Here is a 13,813-nt window from a genome sequence, read left to right as displayed (position 1 = left end):
ATGGACTGACACTAATGTTTCTGTACTCAACAGACATTAGCATATTTAACCCTGGTGTTTCCCAAATGAACAGCCTCCAGCACATACCTCGTCCTCACCAATCTACTTGTCGCAGATGCATCTGTCCATGACAGTATTGGTAGCAGTGACCACCGCACAGTCATTGTGGAGACGAAGCCCCGTCTTCACGCTGAGGATACCCTCCATCGTGTTGTGTGGCATTACCACCGTGCTAAATGGGATAGATTCAGAACAGATCTAGCAGCTCAAAACTGGGCATTCATGAGGCGCTGTGGGCCATCAGCAGCAGCAGAATTGTATTCCACCATAATCTGTAACCTCATGGCCCAGCATATCCCTCATTCTACCATTACCATCAAGCCAGTGGACCAACCCTGGTTCAATGAGGAGTGTAGAAGAACATGCCAGGAGCAGCACCAGGCATACCTAAAAATGCAGTGCAACATGGGGAAGCTACAACACAGGACTACAAGCATGCTAAAAAGCGGAAGCAGCATGCTATAGACAGAGCTAAGTGATCCCACAGTCAACGGATCAGATCAAAGCTCTGACGTCCTGCCACATCCAGTCGTGAATGGTGGTGGACAATTAAACAACTAACGGGAGGAGGAGGAGGAGGCTCCATGAATATCCCCATCCTCAATGATGGTGGAGCCCAGCACATGAGTGCAAAAGACAAAGCTGAACTGTTTGCAACCATCTTCGGCCAGAAGTGCCGAGTGAATGATCCATATCGGCTTCCTCCTGAGGTCCCCACCACCACAGAAGCCAGTCTTCAGACAACTCGACTCACTCCACGTGATCTCAAGAAACGGCGGAGTGCACTGGATACAGCAAAGGCTGTGGACCTCGACAACATCCCGGCTGTCGTGCTGAAGACTTGTGCTCCTAAACTAGCCGCACCTCTAGCCAAGCTGTTCCAGTACAGCTATAACACTGGCATCTATCTGACAATGTGGAAAACTGCCCAGGTATGTCCTGTCCACAAAAAGCAGGACAAATCCAATCTGACCAATTACTGCCCCATCAGTCTACTCTCAATCATCAGCAAAGTGATGGAAGGTGTCGCCGACAGTGCTGTCAAGCAGCACTTGTTCACCAATAACCTGCTCACTGACGCCATTCGGCTCCAGACCTCATTACAGCCTTGGTCCGAACATGGACAAAAGAGCTGAATTCCAGAAGTGAGGTGAGCGTGACTACCCTTGACATCAAGGCAGCATTTGACTGAGTGTGGCATCAAGGAGCCCTAGTAAAACTGAAGTCAATGGGAGGCGGTGGGGGGGGAGGGGGGGGTGGAGAATTCTCCTCTGGTTGGAGTCATACCTAGCACAAAGGAAGATGGTTATGGTGGTTGGAGGTCAATCATCACAGCGCCAGGACATCACTTCAGGAGTTCCTCAGGGCAGTGTCCTAGACCCAACCATCTTCAGCTGCTTCATCAATGACCTTCCCTCCATCATAAGGTCAGAAGTGGGAATGTCCGCTGATGACTGCACAGTGTTCAGTGCCATGCGCAACTCCTCAGATAATGAAGCAGTCCATGCCCGCATGCAGCAAGACCTGGACTGTATTCAGGCTTGGGCTGATGTGTGGCGTGAATGTTACCTGCCACTTAAGTGCCAGGCAATTACTATCTCCAAAAAGCAAGTGTCTAATCACCGGCTTTTGACATTCAATGGCATTACCATTGCCGAATCCCCCCACTATCAACATCCTGGGGGTCACCATTGACCAGAAACTTAAATGGACCAGCCACATAAATACTGTAGCAACCAGAGCAGGTCAGAGGCTGGGTATTCTGCAGCGAGTGTCTCACCTCCTGACTCCCCAAAGCTTTTGCACTATCTGCAAGGCACAAGTCAGAAGTGTGATGGAATACTCTCCACTTGCCTGGATGAGTGCAGCTCCAACAGTACTCAAGAAGCTTGACACCATCCAAGACAAAGCAGCCCGCTTGATTGGCACCTCATCCACCACCTTAAACATTCACTCCCTCCACCACCGGTGGACTGTGGCTGCAGTGTGTACCATCTACAAGATGCACTGCAGCAACTTGCCAAGGTTTCTTCGGCAGCACCTCCCAAACCCGCGACCTCTACCATCTAGAAGGACAAGGGCAGCAGGTGTATGATAACACCACACCACCAAGTTCCCCTCCAAGGCACACTATCCTGACTTGGAAGTATATCACCGTTCCTTCATCGTCGCTGGGTCAAAATCCTGGAACTCCCTCCCTAACAGCACTGTGAGAGTACCTTCACCACACTGACTGCAGCAGTTCAAGAAGGCGGTTCACCACCACCTTCTCGAGGGCAACTAGGGATGGGCAATAAATGCTGGCCTTGCCAGCGATGCCCACATCCTATGAACGAATAAAAAAAATACCTTCAGCGTATCGGACTACTGTATTGTTTATACTCTCTGCAGCTTGCAGAGACAGGGAACACTTAACAATTTTAATCCTGTTTGCTGTTACCAGCAAGAAATAAATAATCCATTATACAATAGACAAAAAAATGCTAATTTTTTTTGTCAGACTATAAATTTGTTTGCTTGTGCTTGGAGGATGAACTGTATTCAGTGAATGAGGAAGACTACTAAAGCGAAGCAAATCTGTTCCTGTTTAAGAGGAAGTTGTTAAGTTTTGGTCATTAATGAGCATGATGGTGTGTCGTTCAGAAACCCTGTAAAAATGCAGTGAAGCTCTAATTGCTCAGATTTAGATTTAATTACAAAGGATGTACATAACCAGTAAATGCAACTAAATTAACTAGATCCACTTAATTGGTATTCTGTCTTACCCCTCCCCCTTCTTATTTTTCTTCCTTTCCCCCTCTCTGCTGAAGGTATTGACTCCTTGCTGGGGTATGATTCCACAGTTATCAGGTACCCCCCCAGAGTACCCAAGTAGCCATGTGAGACTGGATGTTGAGTATCAATAAGTTATTTGACTGTGGAGATATCAAAGCTGAGTCCTATCTTTTCCTTGTCCAAATCCTATGTGCACCTCCAGCAGAGAATGCTGAATGACTCAGGAGCAGGAACTATTCCCCCTTCTCTAATTCCCCTGCCCCCTCTGCCAATAATTCTATACAGGGCACTGAGGCTGTACTGCACCCCTACCACTTAACCTGGCTGAGAGTCAATGACACCAGCGATCAAGCGTTGGACCTTCCTGGTCTGCATGAGGTTAGCTACTCACTGAGCAATAAGGAGAGCCGCTAACATTCTTGACGTTTATTCGAAGAGTTGACTGATTCTGTTTTTTATGTACAGTACATTGGTTTTATTGGAACACCGTTGGCTGCTTTTAAATTTTCCTGTAACATCCAATATAAATTTAAATGTTCTTAGCTGAGGTTATTTTTCTCTTGCAGTCACTTCAGTCTGAATATGTTCAGTACTAAAGCATCACTACTTCGCTGAAAATGGAAAACATTGTGGCTGAAAAAGCAAGGAAACTGAAGTGAAGACTAATATTCCTGGGCTAGAAACTAGGCAACCTTAATGTTTAAGGATTTGTAACGGGCCAGTTATTGCTGCATTGCATTGGCAATACTTCAAGAAGGACTTTTCTGCCTTTATGACTGCAGCTTGCATCAAGTATTGAGAGCTGATAAATCAAAAGTATTGCTTAAACTAGAAGATTCCAGTTAATGACCAGTTCTATTTTTTTGCTGCACTGTTATTTATGGGAATTTAACTAACATGAGCTAACAAGTGATGCCTGGCAGCTGAATAGCTGCAAATAAGGCAAGACTTTATAAAAGAAGAAGAAGGGTTCTTCTCAAGAACCCTTCGACATCCTAAACAAAAGTTGAGCTTTGGGAATATGGTAATCCTATACAATGCTTTTGTTATACCTAATGAGCCATTTAAAAGGTGCATTACAGCAAGGGGAATGTAGAGAGAGATGGTTCTGTACCTCTTTCACAGCCAGAAATGGCTACCCAGTAGCTGTAGCAGTGGAGACTTTGTTTCTCAACCCCAGGAGATACAAGTTTGAGTTCCAGTTTCAGCTGTCACCTGCACTTCCCTGCGCTCATATTGGATGATTATCACCAGCTCTGGCCAAGTTACTTAATGGAGCATTGTGTGCCAACAATATGCCCATCTTGTGCCTGGAGAAGCACCGTGATCAGCTTACAGAAGCATTAATGGAGGCTGAGAGAAAATCCATTGTCCAAACTGCTGCAACCTTCAGGCTATGTAAGGGAAACCCAGTGATCAGAGGCATTGGAATGGAGAAGGAAGGATGGGATTTAGAGTAGGAAATAAAATTAAATCTGAGCATCATTAAACCATGATCCCAAATTAGATGGTCAGAAATTACAGTGAAGGTTTATTCTATTGTAATATTTTTAGGAGAGCACTGGAATAAGAACACAAAATATAAAATAAAAAAGATTTCTGATTATAATTATATTTTAATTACAAAAGACAGTTATTTACAACTTTTAAAGGAATAAGCTGATTTTACAACTCATACCTTTACAGGGTAAGACCTGGTAGTGTTTTGAACTCTACAGTTATAATATAAAAATCACTTGAGACAAATGTAAATGTACAGCTACTAGTTTTAATGTAAGGTGTGAAATTTGACACTTGTATGCAAAGTCAACTTAGATTTATTTTTGGTTCCAAGGTCAGTTTTATAAAATTTTAATTTTTCACTTTGATAGATATATATTTGGTATCCTAAATAAAAGTATTGTGCTTGGCCTGTTCATCCCAGATGTTGTAATGTATTAACATTTCAGTGCTTTAGTAAAAGTACCATTCAGGTAATGGCAATATAATTCAAAAGTAACTTTCTTTAATCCTCCCTTTTGAACTGTATAATTCAAAATATGAAAGTTGTTTTTGACAGGATTGTATATTTTTTCAATAATAGAAAGTTTATAAATGAAATGTCCATATTCAGAAATAAATGACTTTAATTGATAAAGTGACACAGCTATTTGTAAAGATACTTAAGAAAAATACAGTAAACTGATGTTTTAAACCAACCAGATGGTCAGTTGGGATGTGTAAGGCAAAGTCTTTGATTTTTTTAAATAGCTAAGTGTTTTAAAGAAATATTTTGTAAATGAACTCGAGCAAAATCTTGTTTGTAGTGTTATCAATATATTAAAAACTATTTTAATATAATTGCAGCTGTCAAAGGAATCATTGTGGAGAGTTTGTTTATAGAATACTTTCTCAACTTGTAATCTGTTTGCTGTTTGAAATGATGGTTGTACATTTTAACAGTACATGTGGGCAGCAGAAATGTATTGTCAAGATTCTACCTCTTGAAAAATATGTTTGGAAGATATAGAGCTTAAAAGCGCATATATTTTTCATGCCGTGTATGAAGGTGTTTTTAAAATGTTTATGCTTAACTTCCTAACTATAGGCCAGTATTCCTTTTTTTTAATTGTACCCAAATAATTAAAGTTTCATTTCAAATATTAAGTAAATGTGTCCTGTGTTTACTTTTACTGCTTCATTAGCACTGTATACTGTTGGCAACTGTGTAGAATTTCATTGTGTAGGTTGAGCTGCCTGGAGATAATTGCAATATGAATGTTTAATATTCATATAATTTAATGAGGTATAGTACCCTGCATCCTTTATAACTGCTTGCCTAATAGGAACTGGAGTAGGCCACTCGGCCCCTCGAGCTTGTTCCGCCATTCAGTTAGATCATGGCTGATCTGTATCTTAACTCCATCTACTTGCCTTGGTTCCATAACCTTTACTACCCTTGCCTAATCTATCCATCTCAGTTTTTAAATTTTCAACTGACTTAGCCTCAACAGCTTTTTGCAGGAGAGTGTTCCAGATTTCTACTACCCTTTGTGTGACGATGCGCTTTCTGACATCACCCCTGAATGGCCTATCTCTAATTTGGAGGTTATGCCCCCTTGTTCTGGACTCTCCCACCACAGGAAATAGTTTCTCTCCTATCTACCCTATCAAATTCTTTAATCATCTTAAACATCTCATTTTGATCACCCTTTGATCTAAATAGGGAATTGGAAGCAGAGACAGGCAGGTTCAATGGTTTAGATGCTATTTGAATCATTTTGTTAACCTAAAGGGTCAACTGAGAAAAGCGACCATTTTAATTTAGCTTTTTATTTGCAAATCCTTAGTTTATAACCTGTTTGTGCTCATCGAAGTGAGGGGCATCAGTGCTGGGACTTGGGAAGACATTTTCCATTACGTCAGTGCTCAGCAATGGAGCACTTTCTATTTCAGATATCCAATGTCGGCATCAAGCTTACCCAAGTCAAGTATTGCATGGTTAGATGTAGTTAAGCCTCCTGTACTTTGCCCAACAATATGCCTTCGCTCCAAACTAAAAGGACAACCTACTTTAATTTCCCACATCAATCAACTTAGTGCTGCCTACTAGAAACTGGATTGAGACCGTCCAAGCTCATTTCGCACAGGACTTCAGCCAGAAAACAGAGGAGACATTCATCCCATTAGTCTGAGCTGGATTTGAACTTGGGTTCCACAGGTGAAATGCCAGTGCTTAATCCATTCTACTGCCTAATCTCCTTATGTAAAACTAGACAAAAGATGATTTTGACTGTTAACGAAAATGTTTCTTATGGCAGACCATTCCTGGGTTGAGGAGATGAGAAGTGGCCAATTCCCACATATCTCTCACTCTTGAGCTGTCATTAAGTTGTAAGAATGGCTTGAGTGACTGAATTATTTTATTCCCCACTCTCCTGCTAAAGAAGCTCCTTCAGTTGATTTCTTGATCCAAATCAGGTATTTGCTACATCAATAATTGTGGACACAAACCTGCATGGTAAAACATGCTGAAGTCCAATTTTGAAAACCAGTTTAGTGAAGATGCCCTCATATTACAGCTTCGTCATTAGTTCAACCTTTCAATTGTGCCAGCTACATGTGTAAAGGTTATCTAAACTAGGTTGCTCTCCCTGAAAAGGCTGAGGTTTTTGCATATAGGAAAAGCTATTGCTGGATTTTTCTAAACTAGCAGATCTCCTATGGGATTGCGCAGGTTGATGGGTTCAGAAAGTGCACACCATATAGACTTTTAATATAGATGAAGCAGTTCGCAACTGCATAGTGAAATTATAGGCAAAAATGTCAAGCTAATATTGATGTATAAAGACAGATTATGCCTGATAAAAGTAATGAAATTCTTTAAGGGTGTAATTGAGTTACTGGCTGAAGATAAGATGACAAATATTTGATTTGTTTGAGAAAAAAATTAATCAAAATCCTCACAGGATATGTAATTTTAGGCAAGTTTTTGGAGTATCGAAATTAAATTGTAAATTAGGAACATGGGAATGTACAGGACTGGAAATGACTACTTCAGCTATTTGGCTAGTTCTAGAATTCCGAATACACAGTTTACTATCATATGCCACAACTACTTTTTCTCACCAGATGCCCGTCCAGCTCTTCTTTAATATTGCTGATCTTATCGGCTTCCCTGGGTAGCTCATGTCAAACATTAACCATACTCTGTTTCAAATAATTGTATTTGATCCTTCCATTTACCTTCCGTCTTCTCAACTTCATCCCATGACTCCTTGTTGTCAGGTATGGTAAACATTTTTACAGCGTTCAACTTGTCAATACCCTGAAGGCTCTTGAATACCTCAGTCTTTTGAGTCTTCTGTAATGTAAACAAATTCCTCTTCTGTAGTCTCACCTTGTAGCTCAGATGTCTGATGTCTTTCACCTTTCCAAGTGCCTTATGCTTCCTGTAATATAGTGACCAGAACTGCACACTACTCCAAATGGGGTGTAACAATGCCCTGTATAAGTGCAATATCTCGTCCAGTGATTTGCTTTCCATTCCACGTACTATATAATCCAAGATCCTATATGCCTTATTTACCACTTCTGTACACTGCAAATGGTTTGTGTAATCTGTCCACCAATATTCAAAAGTCCTTTTCCTGTGCTCTCACCTAGAACATATTCCAACAACTAGCTGCTGCTTATCCCAATCCAAACACCTGCACTTTGCCTGTCCTAAATCTCTGTTTAATTATTTACCTTGCTTTCTTATTTTTAACATAAAAAAGCAACACCACCATCTTGGCTATCCTTATATCCTTTGTGTTGTACCCCCCTGCTCAGTGCCTTTATTAAGCCAGAACTCTTAATACCTATAATACCTTCTTGGTCACCATAGAATTCCAGATTACCTAAATTATTTTTGTCGCTTCTTGCATTTCTATACTCATCTGCATTCCTTGAAGCAGTCTTTCCTGCCATTCCCACTCCAGGTGGCATCTCCTCCTTTAGTCTATACTTATTATTAACATAATATATAAAAACATAAGACGTAGGAGCAGGAGTAGGTCATTTGGCCCCCCGAACCTGCTCCGCCATTCAATAAGATCATGGCTGACCTGATCTTGGCCTCAACTCCACTTCCCTGCCTGCTCCCCATAACCCTCGACTCCTTTACCGTTCAAAAATCTGTCTCTCTCCACCTTAAATATATTCAATGACCCAGCCTCCACAGCTCTCTGGGGAAGAGAATTCCAAAGATTCACGACCCTCTGAGAGAAGAAATTCCTCCTCATTTCCGTTTTAAATGGGTGCCCCCTTATTTTGAAATTATGCCCCCTAGTTCTAGATTCCCCCATGAGGGGAAACATCCTCTCTGCGTCTACCCTGCCAAGCCCCTTCAGAATCTTATATGGTTCAATAAGATCCCCTCTCATTCTTCTAAACTCCAACAAGTATAGGCCCAACCTGCTCAACTTTTCTTCATAAGACAACCCCTTCATCTCCGGAATCAACCTCGTGAACCGTCTCTGAACTGCCTCCAATGCAAGTATATCCTTCCTTAAATAAGAAGACCAAAACTGTACACAGTACTCTTGGTGTGGTCTCACCAATGCCCTGTACAGTTGTAACAGGACTTCCCTACTTTTATATTCCATTCCCTTTGCAATGAAGGCCAACATTCCATTTGCCTTTCTAATTATTTGCTGTACCTGCATGCTAACTTTTTGTGATTCATGTACAAGGACCTCCAGATCCCTCTGTATCGTAGCATTTTGTAATCGCTCCCCATTGAAATAATAATTTGCTTTTTTATTTTTCCTACCAAAGTGGATAGATAACCTTGCATTTCCCCACATTATACTCCATCTGCCAGATTTTTGCCCACTCACTTAGCCTATCTATATCCCTTTGGAGATTCTTTGCGTCCTCTACACAATTTGCTTTCCCGCCTATCTTTGTATCATCAGCAAATTTGGCTACATTACACTCGGTTCCTTCATCTAAGTCATTAATATAGATTGTAAATAGTTGAGGCCCAGCACTGATCCCTGCAGCACCCCACTAGTTACAGTTTGCCAACCTGAAAATGATTTATTTATCCTGACTCTGTTTTCTGTTAGTTAGCCAATCCTCTATCCATGCTAGTATAGTACCCCCAACCCCGTAAGCTCTTATCTTGTGCAGTAACCTCTTATGTGGCATCTTATTGAATGCCTTCTGGAAATCCAAATACACGACATCTACTGGTTCCCCTTTATCCACCCTGCTCGTTACATCCTCCAAGAATTCAAGCAAATTTGTCAAACATGATTTCTCTTTCATAAAACCATGCTGACTGCTTGACTATATTATGATTTTCTAAATGTCCTGCTACCACTTCCTTTATGATGGACTCCAGCATTTTCCCAATGACAGATGTTAGGCTAACTGGGCTATAGTTGTCTGCTTTCTGTTTCCCTCCTTTCCTAAATAGGGCATTACATTTGCAGTTTTCCAGTCCGCTGGGACCTCTCCAGATACCAGGGAATTTTGGTAACCTCTAAATTCCCTGTTTTCAACATTGCTTAACATGTGGTTCAATTCTATGCTGTCCCCTAGTTTTTAAATTTTCCTTTGCAACAACAACTTATATATTTATATAGCGCCTTTAACGTAGTAAAATGTCCCATGACATTTCACAGGAACATTATCAGACAAAATTTGACACCAAGCCATATTCGGAGATATTGGGGCAGGTGACCAAAAGCTTGGTCAAAGAGGTAGGTTTAAAGGAGCTTCTTAAAGGAAGAGAGGTTTAGGGAGGGAATTGCAGAGTTTAGGGCCTGGACAGCTGAAGGCACAGCTGCCAATGTAAGAGACTAGAATTGGAAGAACGCTGAGTTCTTGGAGGGTTGTAGGGCAGCAAGAAGGTACAGAGATAGGGAGAGGCAGAGGCATGGAGGATTTTGAACACGAAGATGAGAATTTTAAATTTGAGGCATTGCTGGACTTGGAGCCAATGTAAGTCAACAAGCACAGGGGTGATGGTTGAAGGGGATTTTGTGTAAGTTAGGATACGGGTAGCAGAGGTTTGAGTGGGCTGAAGTTTACAGAGGGTGGAAGATGGCAGGCTGGCCAGGAGAGCATTGGAATAGTCGAGTCTGGAGATAACAAAAGCATAGATGAGGGTTTCAGCAGCAGATGGGGTGAAGTGGGGTGAAAACGGGCAAAATTAGAAGTGGAAATAGGCAGTCTTGGTGATGGGATACGGGGTCAGACGCTCAGCTCATGGTCTAATAGGATGCTGAGGTTGCAAATAGTCTGGTTCAGCCAGAGACTGGCCAGGGAGAGGGATGGAATTGGTGGCTACTGAACAAACCAACTATTTACCTTGCTATATTCTACATTCTACATCTCCTTTCCACTAGTATATTACTGTATCTCATTTGTGCAGCTTCTCCCTTTTCAGAACTCCTCCCCAATGTCCCAAAATGCAACCTTTGCTGCCTACACCATGGTTCCAGCCATTCTGGACTAACCTGTCTAATCCCATAATGTCCAGCACATTGACAGTAAATCAGATATTACTACTCTAGAAGTCCTTTTTCTTTAATCCAGTACCCATCTCCTGCAAATCTGACTGCAGAATCTACAACCTTCTCTTGCTTAGGTACTGTAGTTGGTTCCCATAGAGGCCATGGCTACACCTGCTCTCTCTCCCTTAACACAAATTTCTATCTAGCTGCTGTATGTCATCCCTTGCCCTGGCACCAGACCATGCGTGAATCCTCTCTGCAGCCTTTGACACTGTTAACCACACCATCCTCCAACACCTCTCCTCTGTCATCTAGCTGGGGGGGACTGCCCTTGTCTGGTTCAATTCTTATCTATCCAGTCGTAGCCAGTCACCTGTAACAGCTTCTCCTCCTGCTTCCACGCCCACACCGTAACCTCGAGTCCCCCAAGGATCTATCCTTGGCCCCCTCCTATTTCTCATCTATGTGTTGCCCTTGGTGACATCCGAAAACATGTCGGGTTCCACATGCGCTTACGACATCCAGCTCTACCTCACCTCTCTCGACCCCTCGACTGTCTCTGATTTGTCACACTGCTTGTACTAGATGAGCAGAAAAATCTTTCAACTAAATATTGAGCAGACCAAAGCCATTGTCTGTGGTCCCTGCCACAAATTTGTTTACTAGCCATCAACTCCACCCCTCTCCCTGGCCACTGTCTGAGGCTGAACCAGATAGTTTGCAACTTTTTAATGTTGTATTTGACCCCCAGATAAGCTTCCAAACACATATCCGCTCCATCACCAAGAGTGCCTACTTCCACCTCCGTAACATCGCCCGTCTCTGCCCTTGCCTCAACTCATCTGCCGCTGAAACCCTAATCCATGCCTTTGTTACCTCGAGCCTTAAATATTCCAACGCACTCCTGGCCGGCATCCCATCTTCCACCCTCCATAAACTTGAGCTCATCTAAAATTCTGCTGCCTGTATTCTAACTCACACCAAGTCCCGTTCACCCATCACCCCTAATTTTGTTGACCTACATTGGTTCCCAGTGCGGCAATACCTCAATTTTAAAATTCTCATCCTTGTTTTCAAATCCCTCCATGGCCTATCTCTACAACTCTCTGTGCTCCTCCAATTCTGGCCTCTTGCACATCCCTGATTTTAATCATTCCACCATTGACAGCCGTGCCTTCAGTTGCCTAGGCTCCAATCTCTGGAATTCCCTCCCTAAACCTCTCCACCTCTGTTTCTCTCTCCTCCTTTAAGATGCTCCTTAAAACCTACCTCTTTGACCCTCTGTCCTGATATCTCCTTATGTGGCTTGGTGTCAAACTGTTGTTTGGTAATCGCTCCTATAAAGTGCTTTGGGCTGTTTTACTACTTTAAAGGCGCTATATAAATGCAAGTCATTGTTGCCTCCAAGTATGGAATCCTGCACTACAAATGCCCTTATTGTCATATTTGCATTTTTTCCGCTCTAATCCTTGGATAGTCCCTTCTACCATGATGCCTGTGTATTGATCAGGTCTACCTCCCCCCCACTCAAAAAAAATCACTATTGCTCCTCATATTTATCAAAATCACGGATCTGTTCGACAGCTCCAGTAACCTACGTGTTTCCTTGTTCCACCCAGCTTCTCTCTCTTGTTACTCCCTCTGTGGATAGCCATCCACTCCTCTCCTCTTCCTAAGCTCTCCACTGTTGCTTTACCTGTATGATTAGCTGGAGTAACCACCCCTAGATGCTGTGATCCAGAATCCCTTTGTTCTCTCTTAGGCAGTCCCTTGGAACTGAGGATGACTTGCTTCCACATTAAAAATGAGTTCGCAGGTGACTGATTAGGCCAATGCAGGACCTACAGTCTCTGTCACAGGTGGGGCAGATGGTGGTTGAAGGGGCGGGTGGGTGGGGTCTTGGGTTGACGTGCGCTGCCTGCGCTTGGCTTCCGCTTGCTCCCGGTGAAGAAACTCGAGGTGTTCAGCGCCTTCCCGGATGCTGCTTCTCCACTTTGTGCGGTCTTGGCCCAGGGAGCCCCAGGTGTCGGTGGGGATGTTACACTTTTCCAAAAAGGCTTTGAGGGTGTCCTTGAAGCGTTTCCTCTGCCCACCTGGGGCTCTCTTGCCGTGCCGGAGCTCCGAGTAAAGCGCTTGTTTTGGGAGTCTCGTATCGGGCATGCAGACAATGTGACCCGTCCATCGGAGCTGATTGAGCGTGGTCAAAGCTTCGATGCTGGGGATGTTGGCCTGAGCAAGAACACTGACGTTGCGCCTATCCTGCCAATGGATTTGCAGGATCTTGCGGAAGCAGCATTGGTGGTACTTCTCCAGTGCTTTGAGGTGTCTGCTGTACATGGTCCATGTCTCTGAGGCATACAGCAGGGTGGGTATCACTGCTGCTCTGTGGACCATGAGCTTAGTGCCGGGTTTGAGGTCCTGGTCTTCAAACACTCTCTTCCTCAGGCGACCGAAGGCTGCACTGGCACACTGAAGGCGGTGTTGGACTTCGTCATCAACGTCTGCCCTTGTTGACAGTAGGCTCCCGAGGTATGGAAAGTGGTCCACATTGTCCAAGGCCTTGTCGTGGATTTTGATAATCGGGGGGCAGTACTGTGTGGCGGGGGCAGGTTCGTAGAGGACCTTTGTCTTACGGATGTTTAGTGTAAGGCCCATGCTCTCGTACGCTTCGGTGAAGGTGTTGGCGATGGTTTGGAGTTCGACCTCCGAGTGAGCACAGACGCAAGCATCATCTGCATACTGTAATTCGACGACAGAGGATGGGACGACCTTGGATCTGGACTTGTTCTACTTGATGTTTCGAAGTGGAAAGTGCTGGTGTTTGAGTTCTCTTATCTTGCGTTCAATACACTCTACCCGTTGGCATTTGATGTAGACGCTAGCCTCTGGATATCTTGTGGACGGTCCATATCCTGCACTCCATGCCTCTTTTAAGCAATCATTGCCCCTGCCTTTCCAATGTTCATATTCTTTTCAGTTAAATGCATACC

General features: G+C 43.3%; 1 protein-coding gene across 2 annotated transcripts in view; it reads left to right on the top strand.

Annotated features, from left to right (window-relative positions):
• LOC147121911 (dual specificity protein phosphatase CDC14A-like) overlaps positions 1-5,486 on the top strand; it is a 170,727-nt gene extending 165,241 nt beyond the window's left edge. For both annotated transcript variants that reach the window (XM_085982485.1, XM_085982483.1), the window contains one exon: positions 3,402-5,486. In XM_085982485.1, coding sequence (XP_085838611.1) covers positions 3,402-3,431 — 30 coding nt within the window. In that variant the 3' untranslated portion in view covers positions 3,432-5,486. The remainder of the gene's footprint in view (positions 1-3,401) is intronic.
• Positions 5,487-13,813: the final 8,327 nt, after the last annotated feature.

This window comes from Somniosus microcephalus, chromosome 3 (assembly GCF_052327205.1).
Source record: "Somniosus microcephalus isolate GS21.2 chromosome 3, FLI_Smic_1.0, whole genome shotgun sequence".
NCBI classification, from domain to species: domain Eukaryota; kingdom Metazoa; phylum Chordata; class Chondrichthyes; order Squaliformes; family Somniosidae; genus Somniosus; species Somniosus microcephalus.
Note: the sequence above shows the minus strand (reverse complement) of the source record. Positions and strands in the feature narration are given on the sequence as shown.